This window comes from Sander vitreus, chromosome 2, assembly GCF_031162955.1.
Source record: "Sander vitreus isolate 19-12246 chromosome 2, sanVit1, whole genome shotgun sequence".
NCBI lineage: Eukaryota > Metazoa > Chordata > Actinopteri > Perciformes > Percidae > Sander > Sander vitreus.
Genome location: NC_135856.1, coordinates 4148626 through 4167977, shown reverse-complemented (window position 1 = coordinate 4167977; position 19352 = coordinate 4148626). Strand labels below are relative to the sequence as shown.

Here is a 19352-nt window from a genome sequence, read left to right as displayed (position 1 = left end):
AAAGCTCGTTAACGGCTGTTGTCTTGGTGTTGTTGTGTGTTTCGGAACTAGTAAACAATAAAACACGAGCACTACTGATAAACATAACCGGTGATGTTACCGTGATATGTACCGTATAACAGCAAACTGAGCCTCGTGCAGGTGAGAAAGCAACCCGTTAAAAGTATTTTACTATTTAACATGTTTATATTTAGTGCCTGTTTGGCTGCTAACTGTTAACTTAGCCTTGCTAGCTTCCGTTCACTTTTTCATTTGAGAACGATGTGCCGAAACCCCTACAGAAATCAGTCACTTTAGGATTGGCTTGCTTATTAACTATTAAAGTAGAAATATTAAACAAAGCTTTTGAGCTATGTAAAATCTTAATAGCTTACTGATAAATTCGGCTTGCACAAAAACCACAACTAATTGTATTTGGTTTTAATAGCAGCTGATAAAGTGTTCACAACGATGGAGATCTTGATAACATGAAGACGCAGTAACGTTACAAGTTAGTAGGGCTGGGCTATATATCGATATTATATCGACATCGTGATATGAGACTAGATATCGTCTTAGATTTTGGATATCGTAATATGACATAAGTGTCTTTTCCTGGTTTTAAAGGCTGCATTACAGTAAAGTGATGTACTTTTCTGAACTTACTAGACTGTTCTAGCTGTGCTATTATTTGCCTTTTCCCCACTTAGACATTATGTCCACATTACTGATGATTATTTATCTAAGTGTGAAGATATTTTGTGAAAGCACCAATTGTCAATATACCCTAGAATATCGCCTCAATATTGAGGTATTTGGTCAAGAATATCGTGATATCTGATTTATTTTTATTTTTTTCCATCACCCAGCCCTACAAGTTAGTATGATATATGACACGGCAGACACACAAGCTATGCAGCACAGAGTTGTAAGACGCAATTTTAGAGAATACCAAATTGTTAAAGTACAGGCAGTGGTGGCCTAAAGGTTAGAGAAGAGAGCTTGTGACCGGGAGGTCGTCGGTTCAATCTCCAGACCAACAGGATAAAAATCTGGGTGAGAGCGCTTGTCTCTCCCTTAACCTACAACCGCTCCAGTGGAGCTTCATAGTGGCCAGCAGATCAGACTATGGTTTCACTGGGCAGCTTCCAGGTGTGAATGTGTGCAACTGTGTGAATGTGATTCCTGCAAAAGAAAGGCTGTGACCTTCCCTGAATAAATAAAGGTTAAAAAAGTATATATATATTCCATATATTTTTTACATTGATTTGATTTATTTGTGACCCTACGAAACACTAAATCAAAGCTTTGGATGCTAAAGCGAGATAACTTATTTCCTACATGGTTTCAAGATGTTAAAAGACATAAAATAATAAAAGCCACAATTACATCTGTAAAACGTAAACTCCAAAATACATATACAAGTATTGCATTAAATCAAGCAAATACAATAAAAACAAATGAATGGCTTTAGTAAAAGAAGTAGCAAGCTTTCACCCTACTCCCTCCTCTAAAAAAGTCTTTTGTTCTTTATATCCGTTTAGTTGTAGTAAATATTTGTTTCCCTCCAGGTTTTATGCTACCTCCTTGACTTGAAGCTGGAAACGTTATGGACGGCCTGGATTTCTCAGAAGAGGAAATTCATGAACAACTAGTGGCCCTGGGCTACAAAAACATACCAAAACACAGGCTGCGTGAATTCAAGCAAGGTTAGAATCTGAAAAGTAAATGAAACTGAATGTTTATGTTGTACATTGATGTTAAAAAAATAACTCTTAAATGATTACATCTCCAAAGATTGAGTACATGGGGGGAACATGATTTCCATGTTTTAACTCGGCCAGTCACTCTTTGTGTAATGTCAGATCTTGACGAACTGGTCCGACATGGAGAATGGAAAAGCCTGGCTTCATCCGCTCAGGTAAACCCCGCCAAATCTCAGACGGCCACATCTCAGCAGAGTCCTCCCGCCTACACCAAAGAGAAAGGTCAGGGCGCTGGGGGATAATGATAACTGTATTTTTACGACACTTTTCTCTAAACAAAGCATGCCAGGAAACAAGTGAAACAGTTTAAGATTTTCCATTAAAATGAGTTGTATGGCAACTTGGTGAATTCTTTGTTTCTCTTCTTCACAGTAAGTCAGTGCTACTTCGAAAGCTCTGGTGAAGGGTTTTTCTTACATGCCGGACAAGCGGACCATGACAGACATGTAAGTGTTAGCCACACATTACTCTCATTTTTTCTTTTATCTGATATCGAGTAATCTTATCCATCAATTACAACACTCAGCTTTTAGAATCGGTCGCTCAGAAACGAGAGAGACATTCTTACAAAGAGTTTTCTGAAGAAGAAACACTTGTATATTCCTATAATATTCCTGTAGGTATGTCTGTGGTGCTCTCTGGGCCACTTATTGACCTTATTTTACTCTATAGTGTTTTATTTCCTATGTATACTAATAATATAATAAATAGAGAATCTGTGTCTGTATGATTCCTAAAAGTAAGTTTATATCTTGAACATCTTAAGTATGTTTTGAAAATGGAGTTACTAGTTAAATATCCACCTTCAGAAAAAAATAACTTGCTTAGTTTAATCTACATCACCTGGTATGAAACCAGATTATTCTGTGAAGTTTGGTGCTTTGTCAATCAAGGGAAGGTTTGTTTTCTTGTCAAACAAAATAAAAAAATAAAGACGAGATTAACGTTTAGGATGGACAAGCAATCCATCCAATACTTTCAGTATGTCAGGCACATACGATTGATTAACTCAATGTATGACTTAACTCAGGTGCTCACCGCCGGTCCGAGCAAAGACTATGGACGGCAGCAGGGAAACTGTGACTCGTACGCTCAACACTCGGTGGCTCTGAAGCGCCCGCTGCCCCCAGGGGCTCCCGGCAGGCTGCAGGTGGAGCCAGATCCTGACGACACCCTCCAACCGCCTCTTAGTGACAGCTGCGATAGCTCCGCATCCATTCCTGAATCCCACAGGGGGCGCTTCATCAAGAGAAAAGTCCTCAGGTAATTTTTTAGTAAATACGACTCCTGTGTTTGTTCATTCAGCTGTTTTCCATTTGTTTATCAAGTTTCAAGTTAACATTCCATGTGTGAAAAGTAGAGCAGAATGTAATATTGTTTCTCTCATAACCGAGATGTCAAACCGAGAAAACATCTTAGGTGTACAGAACTGAAACATATGAGTGCAATAAATGATTTTAATTTGTTTGAATGAAGTGCACATGGCAAAGTCGCACATCACATCTCAGATATCTCCCAACATTTTACTGCATGGCTCATCTGTCAAAGGCAGGTATGCTAAAGATTTAACAGAAAACTGGAAAAATTAACAGACCACAGGATCGACATGTAGAGAGAGACCCAGAAAACGGATGCATTTAAAACAATTGCATCAGAGTTATGGGTCTGTGACTTTCTTTTATTTTTAAAATTGTTATATAATAATTATTATATAAACCCTAACCCCCCTGATAATTTCTACAGGCCAAAATAATGAATGTACACTTTCCATAAATATGCTATTTGATGTACACTTAGCTGCAAATAATTATCATTTTCAGTATTGATAATCCGTCAAATTTTAAGTTAATTTATATATAAAATGTATATAGTGTCAATAATGACACATTTTCAAATTTTCATTGAAAGCAGAGCCCAAACTAGTGTCTTATACGTTATTTGTCTGACCAGTGGTCAAAGAAATCCAAATAGTGTTTCTTTTCATTTATAGTGATAAAATAGTGCAGTATTGAAAATCTGTTTTGTATTTTTATTTGACGAATGACAAAAATTGACCCAAGTTGTCGATCCTTTTCTGTGGATCTGTTGTGTGACACATTGAATAAAGACACAGATGTAAAGTAGCTTTAAATTGACGTTATTGCTCACTGACAACAGAAGATTTGAATTAATCATGAAGGGACTGACTTGTCATATAAGGATAACAACTGTCTATATAAAAGAAAAGAGTGAGGATCCTGAAGAAAAACCTGTGTAACTGCTCAAACCAGAGCTTTTTACTTCCTTAAGATCATCTTTGCTGGAAATGTAACAAAAATACTGTTGTACTTTTCTCTCCCTACAGGAAACATAAAGGCCAATCCCTTGTCTGCGATGAATCCGTCTACAGTGAAGACTCGGGTAATCTTTTAGATCTAAACTTATCTAATCTATCTTTAGCAACATCAACAAATTCTAAAATCATGTAAAATTAAATAAAATGGAGACTTTTAGGTGACAATAGACTGGACCAGCATAAAATAGTAATTTCAGTAATATATAATATATACATATTTATTGTCCCACAAGAAGTAATCATTTTTGCAGCAAGCAAAATAAATACATAAAATGAAACAATAAACACAATTAAAACACAGACAAACTGATTACCGAGGTGTCCTGGTGGTTGAGTGATTACTACATCCAAGTGCCAAAAAATAATATTGAATCAAATAAACAAAAAAACAAAACAAACACAAGGTGTCACCAGCAGTTTGAGCTGTCTCAGCATTGAGACGAGGCTCAGCAGAAGACGGAGCTCCTGGATATCGGCTTAATCCTCTTAGCTCCTTGGTTAAGCCCTCTGCCTCCACAGATCACACACCTCGGCAGGAGTGCAAGTCGTCAACATGTACAAAACGTACGGCACTCCGTGGGATGATGAGAGCGACGACAAGACTTTTCTTAACTCCTCTTTTTGGTCTGATGGAGAGCGTCAAGAAGAGGAGGAGGAGGAGGAGGTGGAGGAGATTGAGCGAGTGATCGGCAAGAAAGAGTCCACACCTGTTGGTAAAACAGAGGACTCTTACCAGGAGGCTTCAGAGAAGATAAGTGGCGAAGAAAAGTCCAAACCTGTCAGTGACGCAGAAGACTCTTACCAAGAGGCTATAGAGGAGGAAGAGTCCAGTCCTGCTGGTGATTTAGAGGACTTTTACCAGGAGGCTTCAGAGAAGGTGGAGATTAAGCGAGTGATTTGCAAGGAAGAGTCTAAACCTCTTGGCGATGCAGAAGACTCTTACCAGGAAACTTCAGAGGAGGAAGAGGAGGAGATTGGGCGAGTGATCAACGAGGAAGAGTCCAAACTTGCTGGCAATTCAGAAGACTCTTGCTCGGAGACTTCAGAGGAGGAAGAGGAGGAGATTGGGCGAGTGATCAGCGAGGAAGAGTCTAATCCTGTTGATGACGCAAAAGACTCTTGCTCGGAGGCTTCAGAGGAGGAAGAGTCCAGACCTCTTGGCGATGCAGAAGACTCTTACCAGGAGACTTCAGAGGAGGAAGAGGAGGAGATTGGGCAAGTGATCAGCGAGGAAGAGTCTAATCCTGTTGGGGATGTAGAAGACTCTTACTCGGAGGCTTCAGAGGAGGAAGAGTCCAAACCTGCTGGTTATTCAGAGGACTTTTACCAGGAGGCTTCAGAGAAGGTTGAGATTAAGCGAGTGATTGGCAAGAAAGAGTCTAAACCTCTTGGCGATGCAGAAGACTCTTACCAGGAAACTGCAGAGGAGGAGATTGGGCGAGTGATCAGTGTGGAAGAGTCCAATCCTGTTGGGGATGCAGAAAACCCTCATAAGGAGGCTTCAGAGGAAGAAAAGCCTGAACTGAACAACCAGGTCAACATCAGCAGGGATACTTTGGAAGGTGGAAGCAACTGTGATGATGAAGAAAACTGTAGCAGCAGTTGTGATAGTCCAGCTCAGAGTCTGATGACGTCTGGCTACGGCACGTACAGACCAGAGGAGCAGGAGGGAGGAGACTACAGAGACGACCACACCATAACAGAGTTTGATCAAGACAGTCGGGGAGATCTGTCTGAGATAAGAGACGACGAAGACGACGACCGTTCGCTGTGCAGCTTTGCCAGGTTTGACGTGGAAGCCACAGTGCCAGACTACATCGAGACTTGTCCACTGAGCGTGTTAGCGGACGCCGAGCCTGAAGCTAACGTGGCGCGTCGTGCAAACGATGATTTGCACAAAGAGGTGGACATCACAGACATGAAACCAGAAGAAGATAAAGACCAGACTGATGGGAAATCTGAAGATGTACATGCAGCGTCCGACAATGAAGTAACAAATGCAACGTCAGAGGAACAACAATATTACACCGATGTAGTTGAAGACAATTTAGATGGGAATCATTTGGAAGGTGGGTGTGATGATGAAGGGGGAAAACGATATGAAAGGCTAGAGGAAGAGGTGCAGGACCCTAAAGAAGAGAAAGACGGTGAGGACAAAGTGAAGTCGGAGGAGTCTTCAAGCAACAAGGACATCAAGTTTATCGACTCCAAAGTGGATTTCAGACGAATGACGTTCGACAAGATGTGTGAGTGGGAAGGAAACCTCAGACAGAAGAAGGGTAAATGGTTTTCTTTCTCTGTGTTGCTGAACCTTTACTGACAATGTTAGGTTGTTAAAAGGCTAAAGTTTGTGGGATTACTTCATCCCAAATAACATTTCAGATTGAAATATACCTCATTGCATACATCATACATCATCAGCCAGACCTGTTGTTTCCATAACAACAAGAAAACATGGAGTCGGAGCACAGCGAGTTATATGAAATGACCATGACAATGAATGTTATGAATGAAATGATGAATGTCCCTGTACAGGGAACTCTCTTTGTTTTATGTAACATTAGAACCGCTCTCTCGCTCTCTCTGTTCTTTCTCTAGCTTGCTCCACCGCTTTGTTTTATCTAACGTTAGCACCGCTCCACGTAGCGCTCTAGGATACTGTAGCAGTAGCTGTTGTTTTAGCAACAATAGAAGCTCTCGGCTGCTTTTTGGAACCAACCTGCTTTTCCTGCTACAAAAGCACCCTAGTCAACTTTTTCTTGTCAAAAATTACGCCAAGTGTGAACATAGCTCAACTGTTCTTTTTGGCCAACAGCATGTCAGAGGTCAATGTGATTTTCTATTGTTGAAGCATGTAGATGTGTCTATTTAGACCTCAAACTAATGTTTCAAGTCTGTTTGATTCAGAAACCCAAAATAGTTCAGGTCTATGTTGATATTTTGTGAACTAGAGAGGTTACCAGCACAGAATCAGAAGGTGAAGGTTTGATAAAGAATATTTTAAGATAAAAAAAAACAAACAAACAAACAAATCAAGACAATAATTAAGCAAACTTGCAGTGAGAATTAGCCATAAAAAAGGATTGAGCAGATATCACAGATACAGTAGCAGACTAAACATCGTCTGTGAAGGTGAAGGTCATAGATGACCTGGGTGACTGGTCACCCAGGTCATTAAGTTGCCCTTAAAGTCAGGTTTTTGTATGTATATATGTATGTATGTATATATATATATATAGTTAAATGGATTACATGAAGCCTTGATGCAAAAAACATTGCCTAGATCATTTTTAGTAATCAAATGACTCCGGTTACTCAATTAATAGTTTCAGCCCTAGTTGTTGGAGACACTAGTCTGAATCCTCCGACCAGCTGGAAAACTCCGATCAGACAGAATATGTTTTGTTTTCTGGCAATTGTGACGCTAAAGGATGTTAAAAACAAAGCCAGTAAAATCCTGATAATCTGATTAATGCTTGTTTCTTTGCAGATGCAGCGAGCTGTCTGGAGGAGCGACTGGCCGATCTTCAGTTATCCTCGTCGGCTCAGCGCGACTTTGAGACTGAGCACGAAGACGTCACCAGTCAGAGTGACACCCGGACCTCAGAGACAGAGGGACTCTCATTCAGCGCCTTTGAATCCTACATAAGAGGCATGGTGGGTAATGTAGTCTCCCAGAGAGTGGTGGCAGATCAACTTTCCACTGTTTGTGTCTGATAAAATAAATGAATTTACTGTTGTTTAATTTTGGGCAGATTCGAAGTCACAGTGATGGTGACCTCAGGCCCAAACCCAAATCCTGTAAGTCAACCAATGTAACAATTCATATTATGGTTTTTATGGTACTGAACTGTTTTATAATGTATCGAATGGTTTTTATATTTCAGTCATCCGACCAGTGATGAGTCAGCAAACCCTAAAGAAGACAGACCCAGTGGCCAAGTAAGTTAAAAGCATGAAAATGACTCAAAACTATCCGTACACAGGACTCATAGCTGGATCAAATATGGAGCGAGTTCTGCTAAGATTAACTTGGAACCACAAGATACGAAAACATGTTTATTCCCATTAGATTCATGTTGGTCTGATAGTTGACTTGTGTGGTTTTCTCATCTCTGCAGGTATTTCCAGTATAAGCAGCTCTGGGAAATGTTTAAACTTCCAGGAGAAAAGGACAGGAGAGATCTCCGCTGGGAGATAAGGGTATGAAAACATATCCTCATACCTTCTTCTTCTTAATGGCATTCGCAGGCAGTGCGGATCAAATATGAGTCAAGATTCTGTTTCTGCATTGACTATTTCTTGGCTTAAATATTTTCAGAAACATTTTAGTGGAAATGATGAAAGTTTGCTCTGGCTGGTGGGCGGTGCTTTGTTTTGGCTCGACTTGGTCACAAACGTTCTCATTGGTCACCGAAACAGTAACTAACATGTTTCTGAAAACATTTGAGGTAAGAAATACGCAACGCAGTAACAGAATCTTGATTCGTGATTGACGAGCACTGCCTAGTGTTACAGTTTGATGGCAGTTCACAAGCAGTCATTGGCGCAGCGTTAGAGACTCCTCGGCTCTGATTGGTTGTAGGAAACCTGCAGATTCCTTTAGGAGCTCTAGGGGGAGTCAGAGGAACGTGATTTCTTTAGAATAATTGTCTGATTCATGTAGTACTTCCAGTGATAGTTTGAGCAAATTTGACGTCTTACTTTTATAAAAAGTTACCTACTGCACCTTTTAAGTACATATTGATGAGAATACTTACTAGGACTTTTACTGACATAAAAAATCTGAATACGTTTTCCACCTCCTGTTTAAAAAAAGAACAAGTTGGTGCTTCACAATGATTTTTAATGTTTGGCTCTCACAAGTTTTGCTTTTCTTTTTAGGAACGACTTGCATACCAGCCTCCGCCAGTAAGTATCTTTCCAAATATTTTATTATAGTAATTATGGCTTACCTTCAACAGTTATTTACTCTTCCACTCAGCATGGTGGCTTGGCTTTAAAGCTTAATGATTATGCGATTTCTCATAACTTACATTTTCTAAGGTGGCTTTAAAACCAGAACAAGTGCATGTATTAAACTGCAGATCAGAAGACCGTGTTCAATTGTAAAAATTCCAGTTTGTGTCCACATTAAGATGCTATATTTGACAGTCAAAAACAAAAAAAGGCAGATGACTTTAAAACTAAACTGTACTTCAACTTCTGCATGAACATACTTTTTGTTGTTGCAGAGGAGCAACGCACACGGTAAAGGAATTACTATTAACACAACTTTGTTGTAACAACTGCACCAATAGAAAGCGTTTAATCAAGAGTCAATTCTGCACCCCAGAATTACCAGTTTATACATTTGCAGTCCTTTTTAATTACTGGTTATGAAAGATATGTAAACAAGAACAGCTGTGCAGTGTGTTCAGCTCTACTGAAACACAAAGTCAGTGTTTACAGACAACTTTACAAGAGAGAAATATAAGTACTCTGAGGCAGCAAAAACAATAACTATTAGTATTTAGTAGATTAAGTCTTGATTTGTTCTGTGTTGCAGCCTAAACCTCAGAGGGTCTACGTGCCCAACACCTACGTCGTGCCAACCGAGAAGAAGCGTTCGGCCCTCCGTTGGGAGATCAGGAACGATTTGGCTAACGGTCTCCCTCCGCAAAAATTCAGTCATCGATTTTAGGCCTTTTACTCTCCACGTGCCTTTTTAGATCATTTTAATACAACTTTGCGTGTTTTTTTTAATCATTGACATTATTTATTGATTTTTTTTTTGTGTGAAACATAATAAACGCATAAAGAAAACATTGCAGTCAGTGAATATATTACAGGTAATTTGGTGTCTTCTATGGGAAGTCGGAGTAGGGCAGTTTAAACGGGTACAGAGGGGTGTAGCGCTGGTCGTGCCAAAGCAGCTTGTCTTCCAAAAACTTGATGGTTTCCAGAGTGAGGACGACTGCTTCATGTTTCAGCATGCTGTGGACATTCAGACCTGGCAGAGAACAGACACAAAACATCGGTTTACGTCTACAGAGGCTTAAAATCATAGTACTCTCCCTTGTTAGGACTTAATTTGTCACACGATAGTAGTAGTGCATTACTTTATGCTTTTCGATCGTCCTTAAAGGCTGCTGGAGCTGCCAACCTCAAACCTATTGAAGTTTTAAATAATGGCGTCATTATGTTTGTCTTCAAAGTGATGCTTGGAGTTCCACTATTTGATGATTCAATGAAGCAATCTTTAAATCCTCTTCAGGCTTCTTCCACTTATAAATGCTACTCCTCCCACAGACGTCATTCAAACTTTAAACTATTCACAAAACCTTCAGCTATTAGAAAATGAATCAACTTTTTGATATTTTACAGTTTGTGTTATCACTGTTTAACTTTAGTGCATTTTTTTTAGGGCTGCTCAGTTGGTGATGGCACAGCTACAGGACAGAGAGCATTGTCTTAAAACTTTCTCTTTAACTTGCTCTCACGGCCACAATTAATTCTCATACACCATTTATATGTCAAAATGTACGCAGAAAGCTAAAATAAATCAAAAATAGTTCCAATGACCGTTTTATTTCCACAAATTAAATGGGAAGTAACAGTTCTCAGACATTTAACCCACAGAGACGAGTGCAACAGAGCTTTACGTCACCTTTTAGAGAAAATACAGAGCGCTGCTAACTTACCGATGGCTGGAATAATGTTCACCGTCTTCAAACTCGCTGTTGCCTGGAGGATGTTCTCAGGAAACTCTTCACCTCTGAAAGCAACAAGAACAACGTCAGCACTGAGCGATCCACCGAAGTCTGTCTGAAGCTGGAGTTGTACAGGAGCCCCGCTGATCATACTCACACGTCAACTATTAACAGCGACTCTCCCCAGTGTTTGTGTCTGATGAGGTCCAGCAGGTACTGCGGGTCGGGTGAGGGGATGTTCAGAGAGTCCACAATGTAAAGGTATTGCTGGGAAAAAAAATACAGAATATTTAGTTCAACATGGGCTCAGCATTTCAAAGTAAAAGAAACATTTTTTAGCTGAAACTATTGGTAAAAAATAAGCAGCAGTTATTTTCTTTTCTCCCAGCGGAGATCTCTCCTGGAAGTTTAAACATTTCCCAGAGCTGCTTATACTTTTATCAAAAAAGCTAAACTTTTACTGGTTCCAGCTTTTTAAATGCTTTTGTTTGTCAAATTTAACCATGACTGAGAAAACAAGTAATACGATTTTTTTTATTTTCAACAATCTGCAGATTAAATCTGTAAAAGATTTATTGTTAAGCCCTAAAAAGTTGATATAAAGTAGTTTTTTCAAAACAAGCCAATGGAAATTGATATAAAATTGTATAGTATGCCATTAAAAAACTCATAGTATTTATTGTATGTCATAAAAAAGTCATGGTATAGTATGTCTTCAAAATTGATATTCTAGTATGTAAAATAGTAATTTCTAAATGACTCTTGTGAGGAGAAAAGTACTACTTTTTCTAGATATGGTTTTTAGTTCTGTGCATTTTCAATAGTGTCCTGTTCCCCATTAACCCACAGCACAGTAAATACTTGTTTATGCTATTTTAAACACTGACGGATTAAATAGACACAAAGGTTTCAGTTACCTGGGCCATCTTGGAGCTCAGAGCCACTTTGAGTCCTTGCACTCGAACTTTCATGGGCAACATGTAGAAGTAACTGGTCGGCCCTCTGGGTCCGTTCGCCACTCCGCCTGAGAGAAACACATCGGCTGTCAGACTGACGTCCAACCTGAGAATCACTCGAGATCACATTACCGCAGGAAGAAAAAAACGTTTGTCTCTAATGATGATATTGCGGAGGTGAAAGCAAACCGGCTTCTAGGTATTTGTTTGGAAGTTCTCCAGGACAGCGCTGTATTTTGAAACATTAAAAGAATACATGAAGATTATGAAAAAAGAACCAGTCACCTCCTTTCCACAACGGTGATCGGATGCTTCCATGACGAGCTCTTCCACTTCCTTTCTGTTTCCATGGTTTCCTGCCTCCACCTCTGACCTCTGACCTGATCTTTGTGCTGGCGTGACTCTGACAGATCAAAACAACCGTCACTGAAGTGACTATTAGACTTTCTGTGGGTGGCCTGTTCTGTTATTTCAGGCATCATCCTCTCTTAATCCAAACATATGAATAGTTTCATAAGAGCAGTAGACCAGACATGCATTAATATTGTATTATATTACAATTAACAAACCGTAAAGTGCGGCAAAAGAAAACTAACTATAAATGATAACACAGGACAAAACATGTGTTTTGAAGCCAATGTCTGATGTTCATATGCACTGTCTGCATGATACACATTTACACTAAGTTTAGCTGCTGCACATGTTAGTTGTTTTTAGGCTTTTAAAAAAAGATGAGACTTTTAATCCGTTGATATTACTGCAGTTGAATTAAGAGACATGCCTGTTCCATGATTAGACAGTAAAAGGACTTTAAAAGCTGATATTTAATGTGATACCAACAGTATAAATATGTACCAGTAACATCTCTGTTTATCAAATTTACAAAAAAGTGATGCAAGGCTGTTGCTAAGGCTTTAGCGCTAATGATATAATGATCATAAAATATGTATCAATCTCTATTAAATAATGAATAATAATTCCTCACGTTTTATATATTGAGATGAAGCTGAAGCCTAAATGTGTCCAGAATTCATCAATCAAGCATACTTTTTTTGTATAGCATTTTTCATACATATAAAATTTAATCCTAAATGCTTCATATAATCCACACAAGGTGATACATTGCTTTATAATTAAAATAAAACCCTCAATAATAACAGCATTCATTAAAAATAAAAACAGGCGTTGAGAAAACGCTATCGTAAATCTCAGCACTGTGTGGCAGGATTAGAAATAGATAAAAACTTGTTACAGACCAACATACAGCAAGACATAAAACAGGCTAAAATGCACAGATCAATAAATAAATAAATCTCAATTAAAAGCCAGGCTAAAAAGGTAGGTCATTAGTATAGATAGATAGAATCACCATCTCACAAAACAACAACAAACAACAAACCGACAGCACAAACGTTTCAAAATGAGGGCATCTGCAACTTACAATTCTTTTATAGTTCCTCTGCCATGTTTCAACCTCGTGGAGGATATCGAGCCTGAGAGGAGAGAGAGGAAATGCATTCAGGATTCACACAGACTTCTCTTTTGTGGCTGGATTTAAAGATTTGAGTTGGTGTTACGCAGGATGGAAGTTCACTATGAGTTAACAGGAGCAGAACTAACAACTCTTTCCTGGGGAAAGGTGAAGGCTTTATAAACGTGACCTCATCTTTACCTCGGATGCACCGCGAAGACATCCGGGTGGAGCTGAGCCAAACCCAACGGCTCGCTGTCCAGCCTCGCCAGAGTCTCCACCCATGTCTGGACGGGTCTCAGATGAGCTGGAACGACCGCGTCGCACTTCCTCAGGAGAGGCAGGGAGCAGTCTGCAGGAGGAGGAGGACGCCCTGCAGGAGGAAACACAACGCCAGTCAGTGATTGATGTCTTCAGACAATCAATAATAATATCTATCAATATTATTAAAATGAGACACCTGACTAGAGAAATCGTAGTGAGCGGGGGTTTGTAACAGCTACAGTAGGAACTGTTGACACTACATGTTTTTGATGAGTCGGGAGAGTTTAATTGGTCCCATGGTAGTCGGGATCAACGGAGGTACGTTTGGGCCGGATATCAGGCTTTGGCCCTCACCCGCCGCCTTCTGTGAGTTGCGGTTCTCAAAATCCCTTCGCTACGGGAAACAACAACAAACTTCGAGCTAGCAAGCTACGCGCCGAAAGCGGCAACTACTGAAGAAAATTTGAATCGTGCAAAAAGACAGGTCTGATCGGTTCTTTCGGGGGAATGATTGTAAAGATTTACACAGAATATGTCACTTATGGAAGTGGCTAGGGTCATTCATATGTAAGTCATCATCAGGCTTTGACCCGTTTTCAGAGGGTTTTTTTATATATCAGAAGTATGGGTTTCTTTAAACCAAAAATAACAATGAAGCATGGAGGAACGTTGTACGGGTTCCATACAACGTTCTTTACGGGTCAAATTAATGATTAATTTCAAAGAATATGGGGTGTTTATACAATGTTTATTATAGCAGTTGAAAAAAAATGTGGAAATGGTTTCAAAACCAAAAACTAAACTTTGACATAAGCCCATCTGTGATTCACTCAACATGCTCTGATCTTAACCATTAGTCCAAATACCTCATAATATTTGTTTTTTTCTTTAACTCAAAAATGAGGTTTAATGTCATATAAATAAGGTTTATTGATCATAAAGAAAAAAAAGCGCTGAAAAAAGGGACAAAAATGTTTTAAAAAGCGTCAAAAGCATACTGCCCCAGAAGGACCAGTTCACGGTGGACGGGAAGACAACACAAGGGCTAACATTGCTTTCCTAACGTTGTCAAAACTAATAATACATAGATTTTAATGTACCAAATTTCTATTTATTATTAAAGTAATAAATTGTGTACCAGCAGCAAAAAATCTCAACAATTAGGAGGAATTACAATGCAAGTGTAAACCTTTTAAATGCAGCAACAAATTGGTGAAAACTGTTTTTTTTAATTGAATAGATTAATTATCTCCATAACCAATCCAACTATTTAAGTATCGGCCGATATCAGATCGGTGCATCCCTAAAGATAATGGATATTGGTATAAACTATTTCAATCACCACATCAGCTTGACTACAACATCAGCTGACAAGTTTAGATTGAATCCATAGTAGGGCTGGGCGATATATCGATATTATATCGATATATGAGGCTAGATATCGTCTTACATTTTGTGTGTGTTGTCTTTTCCTAGTTTTAAAGGCTGCATTACAGTAAAGTGATGTACTTTTCTGAACACACCAGACTGTTGTAACTGTTCTATTATTTGCCTTTACCCACATAGTCATTATATCAACATAACTAGTTCTGTCAAACGATTAAAATATTTAAATCGCATTAATGTCATAGTTAACTCGCAATTAATCGCACATTTTTATCTATTTTTAAATGTCCCTACATTTATTTTTGTCCCATTATTTTTTTCTCATTTTAATGCTCTCAACAACATGGAAAAGTGGCTCGGCTTGCTTTGTGCTTTGTCACCTGGCTTTGACGAGGGGGCGGAAAATTGGTCATCAGCCGTGTGCTTGGCCATCAGCCGTGTGCTTGGTCATCAGCTGTGTGCTTGGCCATCAGCCGTGTGCTTGGCCATCAGCTGTGTGCTTGGCCATCAGCCGTGTGCTTGGCCATCAGCTGTGTGCTTGGCCATCAGCTGTGTGCTTGGCCATCAAGTGGTATTTCAGACTGGACGTGCTGCGATGATAGCTCAGTTCACAACGACCAAACACACAGATCACCTTGGTCTTGTCAATGGAACCATTTGGCAACTTTTTAAAAGTAAACTTTCCATTCAGAATCTTACTGGCATCCATTTCGGCGTCTCGCGCTCGCCATCTACTCAAAACGTAACGTTAGCCTACTACTCTTTGGCCGGCTCGCAAGCCCAAACAAGTGTGCGCGGCGTGCCTGTTGTTTGGTTTCCGGTCTAGCTAGATCCGGTGTGGTGTTGTAGTTTTTCTAACATTACTAGTTGTTGCAACAGCATGTGAAAAAAACTACAAAGTTTGCTAGGCCAAAAAGAACGTTAATCTCTTGATTTAAAAAAATGACGCCGTTAAAATGGGTTTGCGTTAACGCCGTTAATAACACGTTTAACTGACAGCACTAAACATAACTGATGATTATTTATCAAAAATCTCATTGTGTGCATATTTTGTGAAAGCACCAATAGTCAACACTACAATATCGCCACAATGTCAATACCGAGGTATTTGGTCAAACATATCGGGCTATTTGATTTTCTCCATCTCGCCCAGCTCTAATCCATAGTCACAGAAGTTTGGACTTACTTAATCTGGCAGGATCCACAAGGTTGGTCGGCAGCAGTAAGTTGGGAGGTAGAGCGCTCTCTCCGGGGAAGGAAGAGGCGAACTGGGGAGGAGGAGGAGGAAACTCAGAGTTAGCGAAGCAGCAAGTTAAAGGCTGTTATTAACGTTCAACAGGAACTGCAAGACCTGCAAATATTTCACATTTCTACTGGTTAAATTGCAGTATTAAGTATGATTAGACTTCATGTCTGTCAGCACTGCATTTCTAAATAAGTAGTAAAGATACAAATACACTGTCAAATAATTAGAAATGTAACAATACACTCAACTCACGATTCGTTCACCATTTTAAGTTCTGACAGCTGGGAATTATAGGTGTTCATTTACAAGCTCTATCACGACACCATATTATATAGATTCTTTGGACAATGACACGATATTTGCTGAAAGCTGAAAGTCTGTCACGATACGACTTTGATTAAACTCAGGGGCCTGCGATGGATATGAGACAATAGCACATGCCCATTTACCACAGTTCCATTTATATCAACTCAAAAAAAGCAACTAATAACTAATAATAAAATATGGTTTGACCATTTCATTACCGAGCTCTTCCAGCCATTTCAATTAAACCTCTTTTTTTTTTTTTTTTTAATAAAAAGAATAAATACAAAGTGGGGTTCTAAAATAAAGGGGAATCTTACAGGCGATAAGTATCGATATTTTCACTTTGAATCAATAATATTGGATATTTTCATCCCCTTCCTGTCCAGTGAAAACCACGTATCTCCAGATGTGTTGATGTTGAATGTTCGTGATAGACTGAAGGATAAACTGCTCCTTTATGTGTTGAGAAAGTTCTCCTCCTTCTTAAGCTAAATAGTCTTTAAAAAGCCTCTCGGATCAGCTGGAAAATGCATCGTCACAGGGCTGTTTTTCTGACGCCATGAAAAGTTTTAAAACTTTTTAGAGATACGTGTTTGTCACAGGACAGCGACACTATACAAACATATGATCATCTTATAGAACATGCATTGCTTTAGCTTAAACTACCCAACAGTATATAAAGAAGTTAAAATTAGCACAACCTTAACCATCTACAGTAGTAAAATGCAACATACACATTAATGCAGCAGGAATATTAATCCAGAAACATCAGATATAATATAGAAATAAGAACAGCTCCTTTCCCACTGCCATCACTCTACTGAACTGCAGATAAGATGGCTGATAAGTGGGGGCATCCCTACTTTGGCCACTCACCCACTTCTCTACACATCACATACTTGTCATTCCAATATGCATCTTGCACACTACTTTGCACTATTACTTTTTGCACTTTACATCCCACTCCATGTGTCTTGATATTATGTCTTATTTGTATATTTGTACATTATGTTGATATGTGCCTATATGTATATTGTTGTCTCTGTTGTACAGTATGTTTCTATATTACTATTTGTGTATGTAAGTATACTAGGCCACTAAAACTGATTCTGTTAGTCTGAAAACACTGACAGGGAACCTTTTACTGCACAATAATACTTTTATTTCAAGTAACGTTACATTTAGCTGATATATCGACATAAAGGCTTTTGGAAATAGTTGTAGTGGAGTATTGTCACACCGTGGTATTACTACTTTTACTTAAGTACGGTTTCTGAATACTTCTTTCCACCACTATGTGCAGCTGATAGGAACAGGAGTTAATTCAAATTACATCGTAACAGCTTCCATGTTCACACGGCTGCAGGTTAAACGTTAAACTCACCCTTTTAGCGACTCCTCTGCCGCACACCACCAGAGCACACCGAAACATTTCGCTTCTGTTGTCTTCCACAGTCACTCGCACACACTTAATTTGCTCTTAAATCATTTAAAATACACATTATAAACGGACTCGACTCTCCGCAGCATGAAAGGTCGTGGTGGCTTTTCCCGTGTCGTGTTGGCGCGTGTTGATGACGTAAGGCGGGACCAGTTGTGACACCTAGCGGTTGGAGGAGGACGTGCTTTAGAAACCTCCAACAAGATGCTGCAGAAATGTTTAAAAGGATGCATACGCATGTTTATCTTATTACAACACTCACATGCCTACATGTTCATTTAAATAGATAATGTTAGTAGTGGAAACAACTAAGTACATTTACTTAAGTACGAATTTGAGTTACGTTACTTGAGTATTTCCATTTTATGCCACTTATACTAAGTACTCCACTCAGTCTATGACTCCACTACATCTCAAAGAGAAATATTGTACTTTGTACTACATTCATCTGATAACTTTAGTTATTTGCAGATTTATATTAATAATACAAAATATGAATCAACTAATAAATCATGACGTATTATAGGTTACGCTACCCAACAGTTTAAAGTAATTCATTTTAACTCCCCTTTTACCCGACGCATAAAATAGAAGTCTTCATTGTCATTGTACAAGTACAACGAAATGGGATGCAGTCTTATAAGTGCAAAACATCAGCAAAAGTGTAAAACAGGTGAATAAATAAATATGAAAGAGTCTCTAAATGTGACTATATAATTATATAAAAGAGGTAGGTTAAGAAAGGTAAGACACAAAATACAGACATACCACACATATAAGACATTTTCCGCACGATTCATCCTTAAAACTCAAGTAGCGCTGAGTGCAGTTTGTTTGTGTTTTATTTGTCCTGAAGTAGTTCAAACTAGAGATGGTCTGATACCATTTTTTGCTTCCCGATACCGATTCTGATACCTGAACTTGCGTACCAGCCGATACCGAGTACCGATCCGATACCAGTGTGTCACATATTTTATTATGTTTTAACAACTGTATACTACTATCCCTGTATGGATGTGATATTATTTATCTTTGTTGTCAGTCTGGCTCAGGTTAAACTCTTTGTGAAACATGAATGCCACAGAACTTTCTTTTATTCTGCAGTTTGACAGTCAGTTATAATGGAAAAAGTACATAAACAAACTACTTTAACGTAGATTTTCTTTAGGGCTTTATTACGTGGTATCGGATCGGTGCATAAACTCCAGTACTTCCCGATACCGATACCAGCGTTTTAGGCAGTATCGGAGCCGATACCGATACCAGTATCTTTATCGGAACATCTCTAGTTCAAACAGACAGTGTCCGAGGTGAGATGGACCTTAGTACTGTATGCTCTGGGCTTTTTTGAGGCAGCGAGTACTGTAAAGATCATCCAGGTATGGAAGACGGCAGCCAATGATCTTCTGGGCTGCCCCTCCAACACGCCCCTCTCATCTTGATAGAATATTAAAGCAATACACATTAATGCATCAATAATTATTATCCAGTAATATAATGTATATGATTC

At 39.0% G+C, this 19352-nt stretch overlaps 2 protein-coding genes across 3 annotated transcripts; one reads left to right on the top strand and one right to left on the bottom strand.

Annotated features, from left to right (window-relative positions):
• On the top strand, positions 1-9767 carry hyls1 (HYLS1 centriolar and ciliogenesis associated). Of its 2 annotated transcripts, none has more exons than XM_078273708.1 (12): positions 1-141; positions 1551-1688; positions 1845-1967; positions 2118-2191; positions 2776-3008; positions 4090-4145; positions 7571-7737; positions 7836-7881; positions 7968-8022; positions 8202-8283; positions 8965-8991; positions 9629-9767. In XM_078273708.1, exons 2-12 carry the CDS (start codon positions 1589-1591, stop codon positions 9761-9763), a joined length of 1098 nt encoding a protein of 365 aa, XP_078129834.1. In that variant the 5' UTR covers positions 1-141; positions 1551-1588; the 3' UTR covers positions 9764-9767. The 2 variants fall into 2 exon arrangements, with proteins under 2 accessions (XP_078129834.1, XP_078129827.1); XM_078273701.1 differs by having other exon boundaries at positions 1824-1967.
• mrpl4 (mitochondrial ribosomal protein L4) lies at positions 9373-17982 on the bottom strand. The gene is made up of 9 exons (XM_078273713.1): positions 17786-17982; positions 16036-16117; positions 13401-13572; positions 13170-13221; positions 12014-12131; positions 11690-11796; positions 10930-11039; positions 10764-10837; positions 9373-10072 (listed from the first exon to the last, which is right to left on the bottom strand). Exons 1-9 carry the CDS (start codon positions 17831-17833, stop codon positions 9927-9929), a joined length of 909 nt encoding a protein of 302 aa, XP_078129839.1. The 5' UTR covers positions 17834-17982; the 3' UTR covers positions 9373-9926.
• Positions 17983-19352: the final 1370 nt, after the last annotated feature.

Coding starts and splice junctions, on each gene's coding strand:
- hyls1 (XM_078273701.1), top strand. CDS start 1,589: ATGGACGGCCTGGATTTCTCAGAAGAGGAAATTCATGAACAACTAGTG. Junction 2,192..2,775: donor AAGCGGACCATGACAGACAT/GTAAGTGTTAGC, acceptor GACTTAACTCAG/GTGCTCACCGCCGGTCCGAG. Junction 8,284..8,964: donor ATCTCCGCTGGGAGATAAGG/GTATGAAAACAT, acceptor TTTTCTTTTTAG/GAACGACTTGCATACCAGCC.
- mrpl4 (XM_078273713.1), bottom strand. CDS start 17,833: ATGTTTCGGTGTGCTCTGGTGGTGTGCGGCAGAGGAGTCGCTAAAAGG. Junction 13,222..13,400: donor GTCTTCGCGGTGCATCCGAG/GTAAAGATGAGG, acceptor CTCTCCTCTCAG/GCTCGATATCCTCCACGAGG. Junction 11,797..12,013: donor ATCACCGTTGTGGAAAGGAG/GTGACTGGTTCT, acceptor TGTTTCTCTCAG/GCGGAGTGGCGAACGGACCC.